At 36.5% G+C, this 16,215-nt stretch overlaps 1 protein-coding gene across 2 annotated transcripts; it reads right to left on the bottom strand.

Moving 5' to 3' along the window:
- Positions 1 to 1,830: 1,830 nt before the first annotated feature.
- On the bottom strand, positions 1,831 to 11,367 carry LOC117987426 (transmembrane protein 104 homolog). 2 transcript variants are annotated; one of them, XR_011237432.1, is made up of 6 exons: positions 10,764 to 11,367; positions 9,826 to 10,038; positions 7,940 to 8,193; positions 7,060 to 7,265; positions 5,408 to 6,688; positions 1,831 to 5,254 (listed from the first exon to the last, which is right to left on the bottom strand). XR_011237432.1 is itself a non-coding variant. In XM_034974435.2 (5 exons), the coding sequence occupies exons 1-5, from the start codon at positions 10,839 to 10,841 to the stop codon at positions 5,928 to 5,930; spliced, it is 1,512 nt and encodes a 503-aa protein (XP_034830326.1). In that variant the 5' UTR covers positions 10,842 to 11,367; the 3' UTR covers positions 1,831 to 5,927. The 2 variants fall into 2 exon arrangements, 1 of the variants encoding a protein (XP_034830326.1); XM_034974435.2 differs by having other exon boundaries at positions 1,831 to 6,688.
- Between the last annotated feature and the right edge of the window lie 4,848 nt (positions 11,368 to 16,215).

Raw genomic sequence — 16,215 nt, forward strand, 5'->3', positions numbered from 1 at the left:
TATGGTTAGGTGAACCCTCATTCGTCTTCATAATATAATTTATTGTTATAATTTTTATTTTATTTTTTGGTTGTTTCGTTTTTACAATGAAAACTATTAATTAGTAATGTTATAATTTGCTACTGTATAATAATTTGGCGTTGTTGTAAAATAAAACATGTAAAATATGTACCTACATAGTTTGTTTCAAAATATTGGTCCTTATTTTGTTATCAATATTAGCAATGTTGCTAATTAAGATGTACAAAATTTCTAAATTGACCAGTATACAAGTAATGCTATACCTACCCGTAAAAATTATATTTTGACACTTGTTTTTAGTTTAGTTTAGAGATTTTGTACAACCGATTTAGCACCACTGTATTGACAGGTCTAAATTTAGTGCTAAGTATCCTGCTCCACACAGAATAATAGAAGAAAGAAATATCAAATTTTAGACCTGTCATTTTAGTTTAGATGATAATTCTGCGCTGAAAACCTCTTACAATGGCCCATAACCAGGGGTGTATTTACCCTAGGAGTAATACGGCCCCTAGGGGGTGGCTTGCACCACCGCTCACAGCGTTCGCTCAGATTTGGAAGTCTTTCACGTTCGCGGTTGTATTTCATGATATTATTTTCTATTCATATTCAAATCTATTAAGCATGTGAAATGATTCAGTATATAAATGCTGATCTTCTGTTCGCTTTCACTATTAGTGTAACGGCGATTACGCACTGCACTTCCGTCATCAGAGTTCTATCCGTCATCCGTGAGAATAACAGCGATTATCTACGACGTAAGCTACATAAAAAACAAAAAGGAACGTATTTTTACAGACTCGGATCGGATGCAGTGCGTAACCGCTCTTAGTATTGTTTCTGTGAAATTAAAGAAAACTTGACAAACAAAAATATACCATTAAAATAACACTAATCAATAGTCAAAAACGAATGGTTTTCGTTAACGAGTTTTTTTTGTTAATTTATAGAGCGGCAAACCTTATCGGCCCAGGGCACCAAATTTAAAATTAAAATACACCCCTGCCCATAACGATTATCGCAATGCAGTTCTCAAGTTTGGTAACACGCGGGCTTTCGTTAAAATGGGAACGTTTTGTTAACTCATTAGTGCTATAGGAATACCCTCGGTGGGTGTGGCGCTGCGCCTCAACGGCTTGCACAAAATATACAATGTAACTTCATGCCAAAGTCAATTGAGCTATGGAAGGCTTCTCCGTCGCTTGTGTACGCGATAAGTGACAACTACGTGTAATAATGATAAAAATAAATAATTCTTCAACCTCGATATCATGTTTTATTTCACCACCTCTATCTACAGGTACCTACCTATAGTACGCGACAGGTTGAGATAGCTATCGGGGAGGAAACGCCCCGCGCTAACCCGGTGCAGGCGAGCATAGGTGACGTGCAGATGTGCGCGGCGTCCCCCGTCTCATACACCGATTGCTGTCCCGACCTATACTTAGTCCGCATGGATTTACATTTTTCAAAATCCCGCGGAAATTCTTTGATTTTTCGGGATAAAAAGTAGACCGTGTTAATCCACGGTATAATCTATCTCCATTCCAAATTTCATCCAAATCCGTTCAGCCGTTTTTGCGTGATTGAGTAACAAACATGCACACTTTCACATTTATATAATTAGGATTAGACTTTATTCTTTGGCGTAAGATTTTTTACACCTTTGTTCGGTACCTGTTATTTTCCTCCCTGTGTTGGGGACAATACACAGAGAAACTTTCAGCTTTTATAAAATAACGAAAGTCTGGCATTAGCTGGCTCTTAGTCCAGTGGGTTAGTTTTAAAACAATAAGAAACAAATAACTGTACAACTCGCAAAATAAAAAATTTATTCCGTAAAAATATTTCGTACTATAAAATAACACATCAGTCAATGTATTTACCTATATACATAAGAATTATTATTTTATTTTAAACAGACATTACATTACATACAGGTATAGATTTATTTGGATAAGTACTTTTTTAGATAAGTAATATTTTTTTATTGTCATTTTGTCTCATGGCGTGAGTAATCTGATTTTGGAAAGTCCGTCAAAATCTAAGCGTGAGGAATCAATTCAAAGAATAAACAAACGATAAAAATAAGTACATGTTAAGTTTATAAATAGATATTTATCATCTGAGAAAGAACAACGGCCATCAGTTACGCACAGAAAAAGAATAAAAAAAAAAAATAAGACAGTCAGACTTCAGCGAGAAAAATGAACGATTCAAATTTAGAATATTTGGGCCAAAATTGAAATCAAAATCAAAATAATATTCTAGACAAAAGCCAGGTCAAAGAGATCGTGTCCTTTATTCCTACGATAAATTTACAGACGATTGAAATGTATCAATAGATAAAAGTAAGCATTATGTTATAGCTGCAAAGAGATACCTAAGTGAGAAATCTTCCCGTTTTCATTACAATACTATCGCAAAAGGAACTCATTAGTAGAAGAACCAAAGAAATTTAATTTCCATATACTATACCCTATTCGCGGAAAGAAGTTAGTAGCTCTCTCTGTCACGTAATCCCATACAAATAATGGAGGCAAAAATCTCAGTCGATGCTAACCCTTTTTAGTCACCAACCAATTACAAACGAAACTATGTTTTCTAATTGAATTTCGAATGTTTTTTGTAAACATGTTTGTGATTGGTTGGTAACTCCAAATAGTTAACGCCCACAGATATTTTTGCCTGTAACAGAAAGAGTGCTTTACTAACGTCTTTCCACATATGGGGAAATAGTCACAGAATTCAGCAGGAAAAATCGGGCGGTGAAAATGCGAATTTTCACCGCGCTTACCCTTATTAAAAATACATAATCTACCTACGAAATGCATAAAACCTTCTCTAAATTTTAAATACCTACTTACAGTGCGACAAGGCTATCTTGGCGCGTAGCGAAAATCGGAACTAACGTTGCCGTCAAGTGTCCCCTTTGTTCTTGTTTGAATATTCTAAGCCTTTGTTCTCCAACAGCGCCCCCCTGTAAATATCATTCAAGTGCCAAGAGAGCCTTGTCGCACTGTATCTAAGATTTTTTTAAATTAACGCCCAAAATTAATCATCAATCCTATATTATGTAATCTGTCGATAATTTACCAACAATGTTATATTTATTTTGTAAAAAAATATGGTGTTTGTTGATAATTACCCAACCATGTTTGCTAAGTAACCTATCGACAGATTACAGTTTTTTTTAAAGAAGCCATTTAAGCATGACTAATATTCCCCTTTCCCCTTCAACTAAGCGTAAAACTTGTGCTAGGAGTACGACAATAGTGCAACGGGTGGACTTTGAACCGCCGACCTTTCGGAATTCAGTCAGCTCCTTAACCGTTGATCTATTGAGGCTATATTTTTTGCTGTTAGTCCACAGCGTTCGTACAGAATACCAATAAGTAATATAAAACAAATTCATAAGTTTCAAAATGGAAGAAAAACAATACATTTGGAATGTAATAAAAAAATATTAATCGTATGCGTTTCGATATAAAATAGTACCTATTGTACAGTACTGAAAGTATTGAAAGTACAGTCTAACGTCATATAATTGCAATAAAACTAAATGAACACATTCGAAAAACAAGAAATTAATATAAAAATAAAAATAAATACAATCTTAAAATATACTTACCTACCTATATATTAGTTATATCACTTATATTAACTATAAATTATTTAATATTATCAAATATTTTATGGAAAATTTAAAATATAATATGGAAAGCTTTGGTTATAAAAGTTTCAAGAGTTGCAGCGGAAAAGAAAGGAAGAAGACAAGGCGCACGAGGCTGGAAAAAGCGTTCAGTTGACGGCACTCAGCAGTGCCTATTATGTCAAAATCTCTTTAGGGCTGTTTTCTGAAGACGCGGGCGTTGCGCGTCGCATCGCGCTGTGAACTCAAACCTATGGCCAAGTATGAGAGCGTTTATGCAGAAGCGTTTTTCTTGTTATTGGCGTAGTACGACGCGCGACGCAACGCACCGATTGGGACATACACATCAGCTGCGCAATTGCGGTAGAATAAAAGCAATAATGTCACGATCGCAATCACCTCAGATTGGTTGACGCTCGCTCACTATTGGCTACAATGCATTGTTGCAACAAGAATCGCACAAATTCAGCCAATTACAACAATAGGCTACTTGACTCATATCTAATTTCGTCCAATAAATGATTATTTATTATAGTATTTTGCTTAAGACAACGAAATATATCAATAACAATAATTAAAAACGCAGGATGGATATATAAATCCAATTTTAAAAAATACAGTTTTTATTTTTATTTGAAATGCAGAAAACGCTGTCAGTCATGATGTGACGTCATTAAAAATGTAAACAAAGAAATGTCATCCCTATGTCACGCGTGGACTAACGTAGTATCCATATATATAAAATTTAAAGTCCTGACTAACTTATATATCAACGCACAGCCTAAACATCTAAACAGCTGGTCCTAGATACATGAAATTTGGTGGGTGTGTTCTTTGTAGGTAAAGAGAAGGTATCCACTAGGAAAGGATTTTTTGAAATTCCACCCCTGAGTGGGTTAATGGGGGTTTGAAATTTATGAAGTCCACGCGGGCGAAGTCACGAGCATAAGCTAGTTTTTATATATTTCTAAAAACTCATAGTAAACGTAAAAAAATATCGTTTTCTCTTTATAAATTGAATAAGTTATAAAGTAAGACTTACAACAAAGTGATCTTTGCAAAAATAAATTTGGGTTAAAGTCGTTAGTCATATAGGATAGGATCCCTTTAAGCAAGTCTTTGCGTGTTACGTATATTTATTTCACTGGGCACTCTAATCCACAACTTTCCTGTGGTCTTTATCGATGCGTTTTTTACATTCTCGGATGATACAATAACGATAATTACTATATTTTTCATGTAAACTAGTATAGAAGTCATGTTTATTACACTTTGGGAGGTTATGCTGTTGTTTACAAATGCATGACGTCAGAGCACAGATAATCTATCGGCCAAACATGGCCGACAGTGTTTTCACCTGTCTAAGAAAAATATATTTTTAAATTAAAGTTTTACGGTTTTTAGGGCGCAAAAAAATATAGTGTTAATTTTTTTGATCTAATAGGACAAATATTAACCATTTAAGACCAACTTAAAAAAAGTGTCAACTAGCCTATTGAGATTGTAATAATGATTGATGCAGGTTTTACGAAATCGGCCTACAGAACTCTTATGGCCTTTTTCTATATGTACGGCTGAGTGCTGACAACTGAACGCCTTTTCCAGCCGTGCCCTTAACCGGTCGAAAGTGCAACTTCGCATCAAAAAACCAACATGGAGGCTCTTAGCCTAGTCCTGGAATTTTATAATGATCATTTCTGAATTATTAATGGCTGGCTGTGACGATATTAAAACTTAAAATCTAAAATAACAGGGAAGACTTTTCTATTTCAATTCCTTAATTCACAGTTTTGACGCAGGCTTACAATTTTATAAATACTTACTACACTTACTTACTTACTTAATTCATCAAAAAACTGTCCTAAAATATTTAAAATTTGAGCGTTCAAATATTCTTCATTTGTATTTTTTTACATTCTTAGCACCATACAGAAGGATTTTTTACGACAGAAAAGACAAAACATACGTACAGGTGAAAGAAATTAAAAAAAAATACATCATAGGTACCTACTATGTGAAAAAAAAGAAACAAACGTGCATAACATACGACATACTATTATACGGCCAAAATATCTAATCTCTCTGTAATCTGTCGACAAGTTACTTAGCAACGTTGTCTCTTGTCACCAAATTGTATGGTCTTTTTCGACAAATTAACCACGTCGCTATCGACAGATTACATGGATCGATTGTTATTCACTTCGGCCGTTAGCCACATGTGCTTTACATTTTAAAATCACAAAACGTGTCGGTGTCATGATCTCTTTTCAAACATATTTACAGACACCAAAATAATACAAACGAAGGACCATAACAACACAAAAATGGCCCACGCCATATTAGAAAATGGACTTTTATATTTATTTACAACGCCATAACCGAGCAAAGTCGAACAATGTCGTCTAGCAGAGAGTACTAGACAAGTAGGCATCAAATACTGTATACCAGTGCCCGCATACGACCCAGTAAACCTTATTAACATACTGATATCTTCCAGAAAGTACGTCAACAATAATGGCGGTACGACAGCTACAATCGGAAACAATAATTTCCTCAAAATAAAATTATACGACTCTAACCTGCTAGAATCAAGGAACAAACTCTGTAAATTATTTCGTAAAGTAATCGCAATTATAGGGAAACTGGTAGATAAAGTAAACACTGGGAACAAAGCTAGGAAATACTCAACGATTTCCAAAAATATATTTTCGTTATCTGTCGGAACGAAATTTAAAGTGTACAAATCGTTTAGTTGCGCGAATGCGAACGCGCCCGAAAAAGCGAGAAGGAGATAGAAAATGCTTATTAATCCATAGTCTAGAGCGAGATGCAAGCCTAAATGGCTCTTTCCTCTGATGGGGCTGATGAGAGCTGGTAAGGAATGATGGCACATGAAGGAGTAGACGCACGCTCCGAAGAGTGTGGGCATGCCGGTGACGTCGAACGCGGGCGGTCTGCCTTGAGGGCCGTTAGCTATGAGCAGGTGGATTGCCATTGTAATCATTATGGCAAATGCTGAAACAAAAGCATACGCGATATGTAATATTACAGTTCGTGTTCGAATCCACCCATAACAAAAAAATTGCCCAATTTGATAGCATACTTGGTCAGTAAAATTTGACAGCGTCTTTGCTAGTAGGATAGTAAAATAGTCACGGCCGTGGTCTCGCCAGACCAGACCAGAGACAATAAATTTGGACATTATAAATCCCCAAAGTGCACCTGTCGGGATTCGAACCTGAGACTTCACTCTTATAAGACCACTGGGCCAGAGAGATCATCAAAGGTTTTATACTGTTTTTTATGAATACGTTATTTTTGTTTTTAAAATCTCAGGGTAAGTAGTGCTTCCCTGCCTTCCTGAAGTGCACGCCGCTTTTACTTACCAAGCCACCGCATCCCAGATGTGAACAACTGTAGATACTTGGTTTTCTGCACATTGAAGAATACGAATGGTCCCATAGCTCCGAAGAACGTTAGCAATGCGACCCTATAGCAATCGAAGCGAGTGTAGGTTGGCTTTGATGAGTTGTGGAAACATGGTAGTATGTCCCAGTCGGTTGTGTTTGTGAGGTTCGCCGGTACTGATGAACTGTGAATTTAAAGAGAGAAAATAAATTTGCTCAGCAGGCTTTTCGAAATCTTGGCGATTTTTAAACAATAGGGAATATGCATGTAATTTTTTTATAAATTTAATTCGCTTTTTACATTCCTTATTACAATTATTTATTGATTACAATTGCTAACAAAATAAGCCATTCTAATTATACGAATTTTATTTTATTGTTTTCCAAATGCGAAAATGTGTTTGTCTATTTATCTGCTAGTTTTTCACGGCCCAGGTTTTGACAAAATTTGGTACCTACAGAGATAGCTTGCAAAGTTGCATCCCTGAGTAGGAGATAGGCTACTTTTTAGATAGGATTTTTAAGAAACTAGTTCCACATGAATGCTAGCTTGCAATACATTGATATAGGCTACTTTTTATCCCAGAAAATCGAAGTTCCCGCGAACTAAGTCACGGGCATGATCTCTACTAAGGGGGTAATCTCTGAAAATGCTGAAGCGATTTTGAAAATTCTTTCGCCAGTAGAAAGCTACATTATTCCAGATTGACATAGGCCATAATTTATTTTTCAAAATATTAGAGATCCCTACGAAAATTTTTCATATCAGTCAAGTATAAAAAAGTAAGTGGGAACTAGAGAACACTAGCCTCCCGTCTCTGCTCCTGCCACAAAACAAAGCAATAGTCTACCTACTCACCATACAACATCCATCAAGGATTTGGCGACTGCCGCGGAATATATCGACAGGTCTCCATACAGATACACGCAAAGTGTGCAGTAGAACATAGTCCGGCCGGCTTTGTTCAGAAACAGGTTGGCCATCTCGCCCAACTCCACTCGCTTGTCCAGGCTGTAGTACCGCGAGGGTATGACGTCCCCACATACTAGAGGGTCTTCTAGCTCGTTACTTTGAGAAGTCGTCGGTTCTTCGTCTGATTCGTTTTCTGTAATCTGAACTTTTTTATATAAGTAGGATCAGTGGCGTGCAGCTCATAGAAGCATAAACACACTGCTTACCCTCACTGTAATAAATCAATGCTTATTTTTCATTATAACCTGCCGTAGAATAAGTTCATACCTAAATGCATACCCTGGCTTGAACTCCTGTGCACGCCACTGAGTAGGATACTTAAAATAAGTACAAGTCCCGCAAATTGCTAATGCATTTTAATGACTTCAGCACTAGACTGAAGTTTCGAGCTGATGGTATATTTTTATTTCGGCTGACGTCAAAATGACGTCATTTCGGGGTTAATGAGACATGGTTCTAGCGCAATAGCAATTTACGGGACTTATAACCATGCTACTAAGTCCAAATTGATGCATATTGAAGGATGCATTTTCAACCAAATCACAAACGAAACTATGTTTTTTGATTGAATTTCGAATGTTTTTTGAAAACATGTTTGTGGGGAATGGGATTACGTGCTATACTAACTTCTTTCCGTGGATAGAGTTCATCGACCTTTAGCAGGAGATAGCGGATTTGTAGAGCATTGTCTCTGTTGTTGAGACCGACAAAACGTCATATAGGTATGAGTGACGGAGACAATGCTCTACAAAGCCGAAATCACTATGTTTGTTGGTTTGTCCTTAGAGTAGAGAGTGTCATAGACTACTTTTTAGCTCGGAAAATCAAAGTTCCCACAGGATTTTAAAAGATCTAATTCCACGCGGATGAAGTCGCGGGCATCAGCTAATAGGTACATATTTTTTATTATCATGCATACCTGTTTTTTTGAATCAGCATTAATTTTGTCAACTAGTCAATTTTCATTAGTCTTGTTTGTTCGGCCTAGATATTATTGACGCAAATTGCAAAATTTTTGCAATCAAGCATAAACCTTTTAAGTGGCAAGTGATGATGCAGCTAAGATGGAGCACGCTTGCTTAGAAGATGCCTATTCACTCTTGACTTGAAGGTGGTGAAGATGCTGTAAGGACATTCCGTATCCTAGCGGTTCTATAATAATAATTAACCTATCCAGTTTGGTAGCAGATATAAGGCACGCTCATTATATATATCTCATTATGTAGGAACTGTACGGGTGCAGACTGCAGACCTTAGGGATGCCTTGCAGTATGATAGTAGAAACTAACGCAATTGTCTCGCCAGTCCCTTGCTTTGTTGAGGTTGGTTCTGGACACGGTTTTGATAATCAGACACATACCTGAGGCCCAATTTTCACTTAAGCGAAAAACAAACAAGAGATGTGTTCCCTCAACCAATCAGATTTTTGTAAGATGACTTGAAAATTGCGCCCGCCATCAAACAAAATTTACATGAATTGAAGATAATATCAATTTTTTTAAAAGAATATTAGCCATGTTAATCATGACTTATATTCATTCCCCTTTCCCCTCCAACTTAAGCGTAAAGCTTGTGCTAGGAGCAAATACGACAATAGTGCAACGGGTGGGGTTTGAACTGCTAACCTTTTGGAATTCAGCCGGCTCCCTAAACGTTGAGCTAATGATGCTCTAAATTATTACATCATCTCATAAAATCTGGTTGGTTGATGGGATACATTTCCTCTCCGCTCTGTTTAGGTGAAAACCGGCCCTAACAGACAAGCAACTCACACTATTTCTCTTAATAAACTGCAACCTCTTCCACTTGAACACTGCATTGGCGCATGCCATAGTTTCTATCACATATGTAGCATTCATGAAGCTCATGAAGGCCAGAAACACCAGGGATATGGTGCTGAGTCCCCATCCTGCTCTAGCAAACGCTGCTGGTAGAGTGAGGGCACCCGTACCAACTATTAGGTTGAATATGTATATTAATCCAATCTGAAATTATTAACCATAATATAAATGTTTGATTATCTGAAATAGGTAAAACGGTCATTTTTTATAATGATGAATCATCATGATCAACCCTTAGCCAGCTCACTACTGAGCACAGATCTCTTTTCACATGAGAAGGGTTTGACCATTTTCGCCCACACTGTGACCAGTGTCATCAGTGCAGATTGGCAGACACCAGTCATTACAATTTGGCTTTTGCAACCTAATAATTGTGGTAAAAGCCATGATAGAAGGGTTAAGACATCTGTCTCCTATTCGGGAGCTCGGGTTTGATCTGGGGTATGTACCTCTAACTTCTTAGATTTACATAAAGGAAAGCATCGTGAGGAAACAGTGGTCTCAAAGGTGTTTAAAGTCTTATCCCTTCTCATTCTGAGAGGACACCAGTGCTAGTATAGGGCCTTAATTATTTATTTGAATAGACTGTATGTATCACAATTTTGCTATTAGTGTGATTGCAGAATGACAAATACAATAATGTATTGTTGGTTGAATGCTGATAATGATAGCCTAGGTATTATTTATTGAACTTATAGTGTAAAAGAGGATAACTTATAAAGATAAGACTAGCTTTAAGTTTTATTGTAACTAAAGTATGTGCCTAATCAATTTAATTATAAAACTGCTGTATTTTGTCATCAATAAAGAAGAATTTATTCATTTAGATACATACAAACTCACAAACTATATAAGTTATAATAACTCACCCATATAGAATATTGATCTCCGTTTTCGGTGAGAGGCATCCTGAATATTTTTCTTAAAATCCACGGTCGACGCAGCATGTTACCAATAAACACCTGGACATTATGCGTGACGCGATTTTTAAGGGGAGACAATTAATTTAAAATGTATCAGATGCCACATTTATTCATTTTAGAACAATTAAATCTAATTTTCTAAACTCAAATTAATTACAAATAGTTGATAATTATTATCACCAAGTGGTTTGTTTACATTTGCTTTGAAATTTTCTTTTTAATTTAATACTTGAATTGAATTTTACAAGAATGACGACAAGGCTTTCTTGGCACTTGAGTGACATTAACATTTCACAGGGGGGGCGTAGTTGTCTAAGGTAGTTTTAGGGCAAAGGCTGCCAGCAAATAAAATCTCCTATTTTAACGAATAACTAGAAAATGTCAATGTCGAAAATTGAGTAAATTTTATCTAATTTTTTATCTAACTTTAACTGAATGAGAAATTGGGAAAGCCGTTCTTGTTTCTAAATCGAGAAAGAATAATAAAAACCATTTATAGGCCATGGAATTGCAACTTATCATGTTTATCTGCTCAAATAGTATATTTACCTAGTGCTATATAGCTTTAAGATGCAGACACATTTATGCTGTATATATTATATCCGCCGGATCCATGTGTCATTGACATCGAAATGACGTCATGTTGATGTCATTTGACGTATACTTAAGTAAAAATATACCATCAGCTCGAAACTTCAGTCTAGTGCTGACGTCACTGAAATGGCGGCCACGCGTATTAGCGATTTGCGGGACTTATAACAGGATATAGCGTGATTGGGGTGCCAGCCAGGTAACCTCCCAGTGTGCCTGGGTGCTGCTGGTCCCTTTTGGATGCATCGCATCCGAGGGTAAGAGCAGTATTAGGGCCGGTGCACCCCGGTAACATGGCTAATAATCTCTCTTCGGGGATATTGTTAGCCATGGCTAATGACCGTGCAGGCCGATTGCGAATCGACTGCATCTATCATTTAATGACAGCATCAATGTCAAAATATGGTTTTCCTATCACGGTTCGGTGAGACAGTCCACAAAGGATAGATGTGGACAAAAATATGTTTTGACAGTTCATTTACACTATCGATAAAATTTATTGTATGAAAAATGCTATTGCGGACGCGTTTTGAAGTTTGATGTCATATAAGAACCTCGACAAATGTTACGTCAAATGAGGTTTTCATTGAAACAACTCGAGAGGTGTTTTTATCAGTGACATAAGCTATCCGCAAATCGTTTTACTACTCATATTAATTAAAATAAAGTTATGAAAGGGATTAAAAAAGGCTATAGTAATTCTTCTGCTAGATAAGAAATCAATTATTAATTTTAGAAGCTAGTATAATAGTATAAAAGTATTTTTAGATTAATGTAAGTCTCATAAGTACTTTTAAAAGAATATGTGATGACTCTTTCATTAGTAGGTTTGATGCACAGAGTACATTAAATATAGAGGTATACTAACACTGAGAAATGAGAATCACAGAGTACTTTTTACACGCACCTATAACTTCTTGGAGAACAGTTATGTGCATTTTAAGTAAATAATTAAATATCATTGCTTTAACGGTGATGGAAAACATCGTGTGGAAACCTGCATGCCTGAGAGTTCTCCAAAATGTTATCAAAGGTGTGTGTAGTGAAGTCTACCAATCCGCATTTGGCCAGCATGGTAGACTATGGCCAAAACTCTTCTCACACTCAAGAGAACCGTACTCTATAGTGAGCCAGCGACAAGCTGAACATAATAGTATACCTTTGACTCCTTTGAGAACAATATGGAGAACTCTCAGGCATGCAGATTTCCTCATGATGTTTCCTTCACCGCTAAATCAAGTTAAGTATAATTAATTGTTTAAAACGCACATAACTCTTAGAGATGCGTACCTAGAATTGAACCCTCTAGGCTAGACTAGGCTCTTCAGGGAACTTCTAAAATTATTCCCCAAAGTAATGTCCAAAAGTCAAATCATTTTCTGATTTAATTGATTTAGCTTTGGAAATTACTTTGGAATTTAAATTATTTAGGCCAATAAAACAACAGTTTGATGATTTTTTATGTATTCTTTTATTAAAGTAGATTAGATTCTGACATTTTAATTATATCACCATCTGCTTCTTATAAGTCTAATCTGGCACCGTTCATTATTTTATTTGTCTCTGCACGGGGTCCAAGAGCTCGAGTTCACAACATATGCCAATCCATATCTTTGTCAGGATGAAGAAATGAATGCAGCACTGTATCATCTTTGCCTGAAAAAAAATTATGATATCTGAGCAAGTGACCACTTACTGTGTTGCTTAATCTATACCACTAGGCACTACCAGCTTCTGTTTAGGTATGACGTTGTCTGCGAAGACTTTAGAATCAGTGTATATGGTATCTTTGTTACTAATTTAGCTAATCCAAATTGTTTCTTTAAATATTTGTGGTGCGAAGGAGTAAGAAACATCCAAACTTTCATATGAAGAGCAACGTTATAGGCAGCTCTAGATACATAAGGAAACATACTCGAGAAAGCACTTGTAGTGTGGAGGTACTTACTATGAAGTCATAACCACCAGTAGCAATGGACTCAATTTGTATAATAGGTACTTTATGAAACGCTGTTAAAACTCCTCTAACTTTTCGGAGTTTAATACCATTGTAACAACTAAATATCACTTGCTTAGCTGTGAAGGAAAAGGAAGATCGTGAGGAAACCCGCATGAGAGCCTTTACTTGTATTGAATGATAACGTTTGTTAACTTACGAGTTCTAACTTCCAAGCAGCCACAGTCCGTCAATAAGGGTCCCAATACTTAGGCAAATCAGTGCCCAGGCATTTGCGTATAAGTTCAGTGAGAAAAACTAAGTCTCCGGAGTCCGAGGAGCAAGCAAAGTTGTAGAATTAATCACAAAAAACAAACGCGTAAACTAAGGAAAAACAACAAAAAATTGTACTTTGTGGTCTGGGGTTCTAAATAGTTACCACAGACTAACTACTTATTTGTAATAAGTAACGTAGCCAAATTTAGGAGACTGTTATGTCCATGTAAATTGCTAGATTACCAAGTGATTACCATAGATATTCGATTTAGTCGGGTTATAAATAGGTCCGTGCTACCAATACGTCATCAAAATGTCGATAATGACCAAATGCGATATAGAGCATTAGTCGTCCGCGATAGCAAATTTATCAACTGTAACGATCACGATTCTTAAGGATATTTCTATTGCGATGTCACATGTCAGTTTACGGCAATCGGCCTGCTGGCCCTACCGCGGTTGTTTGACAGCTACAATGTCACGATCGCAATCATCTCTGATTGGTTAATGCTCGCTCACTATTGGCCACAATGCATTGTTGCAACAAGAATCGGACATATTCAGCCAATCAGAACAATTGAGATTGTAATAATGATTGATGCAGCAGGCCGATTGCCGTAAACTGACATGTGACATCTCAATAGAAATATCCTTAAGAATCGTGATCGTTACAGTTGATAAATTTGCTATCGCGGACGACTAATGCACTATATCGCAATTGGTCATTATCGACATTTTGATGACGTATTGGTAGCACGGACCTATTTATAACTCGACTAAATCGAATATCTATGGTAATCACTTGGTAATCTAGCAATTTACATGGACATAACAGTCTCCTAAATTTGGCTACGTTACTTATTACAAATAAGTAGTTAGTCTGTGGTACCTAACTATTTAGAACCCCAGACCACAGAGTACAATTTTTTGTTGTTTTTCCTTAGTTTACCCGTTTGTTTTTTGTGATTAATTCTGCAACTTTGCTTGCTCCTCGGACTCCGGAGACTTAGTTTTTCTCACTGAACTTATACGCAAATGCCTGGGCACTGATTTGCCTAAGTATTGGGACCCTTATTGACGGACTGTGGCTGCTTCGAGAAGTTGTTGTGTGACGAGGTGTGGTAGAAGTTAGAACTCGTAAGTTAACAAACGTTATCATTCAATACAAGTAAAGGCTCTCATGCGGGTTTCCTCACGATCTTCCTTTTCCTTCACAGCTAAGCAAGTGATATTTAGTTGTTACAATGGTATTAAACTCCGAAAAGTTAGAGGTGTTTTAACAGCGTTTCATAAAGTAGGTACCTATTATACAAATTGAGTCCATTGCTACTGGTGGTTATGACTTCATAGTAAGTACCTCCACACTACAAGTGCTTTCTCGAGTATGTTTCCTTATGTATCTAGAGCTGCCTAAAACGTTGCTCTTCATATGAAAGTTTGGATGTTTCTTACTCCTTCGCACCACAAATATTTAAAGAAACAATTTGGATTAGCTAAATTAGTAACAAAGATACCATATACACTGATTCTAAAGTCTTCGCAGACAACGTCATACCTAAACAGAAGCTGGTAGTGCCTAGTGGTATAGATTAAGCAACACAGTCAGTGGTCACTTACTCAGTTATCATAATTTTTTTTCAGGCAAAGGTGATACAGTGCTGCATTCATTTCTTCATCCTGACAAAGATATGGATTGGGATATGTTGTGAACTCGAGCTCTTGGACCCCGTGCAGAGACAAATAAAATAATGAACGGTGCCAGATTAGATTTATGAGAAGCAGATGGTGATATAATTAAAATGTCAGAATCTAATCTACTTTAATAAAAGAAAACATAAAAAATCATCAAACTGTTGTTTTATTTGCCTAAATAATTTAAATTCCAAAGTAATTTCCAAAGCTAAATCAATTAAATCAGAAAATGATTCGACTTTTGGACATTACTTTGGGGAATAATTTTAGAAGAAGTCCCCCAAAGAGCCTAGTGGTTAGGATGTCCACCTCTGAATAATTGAAGGTTGGGGGTTCAATCCTAGGTACGCATCTCTAAGAGTTATGTCCGTTTTAAACAATTAATTATACTTAACTTGATTTAGCGGTGAAGGAAACATCATGAGGAAATCTGCATGCCTGAGAGTTCTCCATATTGTTCTCAAAGGAGTCAAAGGTATACTATTATGGTCAGCCTGTCGCTGGCTCACTATAGAGTACGGGTCTCTTGAGTGTGAGAAGAGTTTTGGCCATAGTCTACCATGCTGGCCAAATGCGGATTGGTAGACTTCACACACCTTTGATAACATTTTGGAGAACTCTCAGGCATGCAGGTTTCCACACGATGTTTTACATCACCGTTAAAGCAATGATATTTAATTATTTACTTAAAATGCACATAACTCCAAGAAGTTATAGGTGCGTGAAAAAGTACTCTGTGATTCTCATTTCTCAGTGTTAGTATACCTCTATATTTAATGTACTCTGTGCATCAAACCTACTAATGAAAGAGTCATCACATATTCTTTTAAAAGTACTTATGAGACTTATATTAATCTAAAAATGCTTTTATACTATTATACTAGCTTCTAAAATTAATAATTG

Source organism: Maniola hyperantus, chromosome 13 (genome assembly GCF_902806685.2).
Source record: "Maniola hyperantus chromosome 13, iAphHyp1.2, whole genome shotgun sequence".
Lineage (NCBI taxonomy): Eukaryota > Metazoa > Arthropoda > Insecta > Lepidoptera > Nymphalidae > Maniola > Maniola hyperantus.

Bases quoted from the DNA above. Each gene is read 5' to 3' on its own strand.
- LOC117987426 (XM_034974435.2), bottom strand. From the start codon at position 10,841: ATGCTGCGTCGACCGTGGATTTTAAGAAAAATATTCAGGATGCCTCTC. The intron at 7,266-7,939 runs GTGAGTAGGTAG...TTAAATTCACAG, and splicing joins TCCTTGATGGATGTTGTATG to TTCATCAGTACCGGCGAACC. The intron at 6,689-7,059 runs GTAAGTAAAAGC...CTTTTGTTTCAG, and splicing joins ATCTGGGATGCGGTGGCTTG to CATTTGCCATAATGATTACA.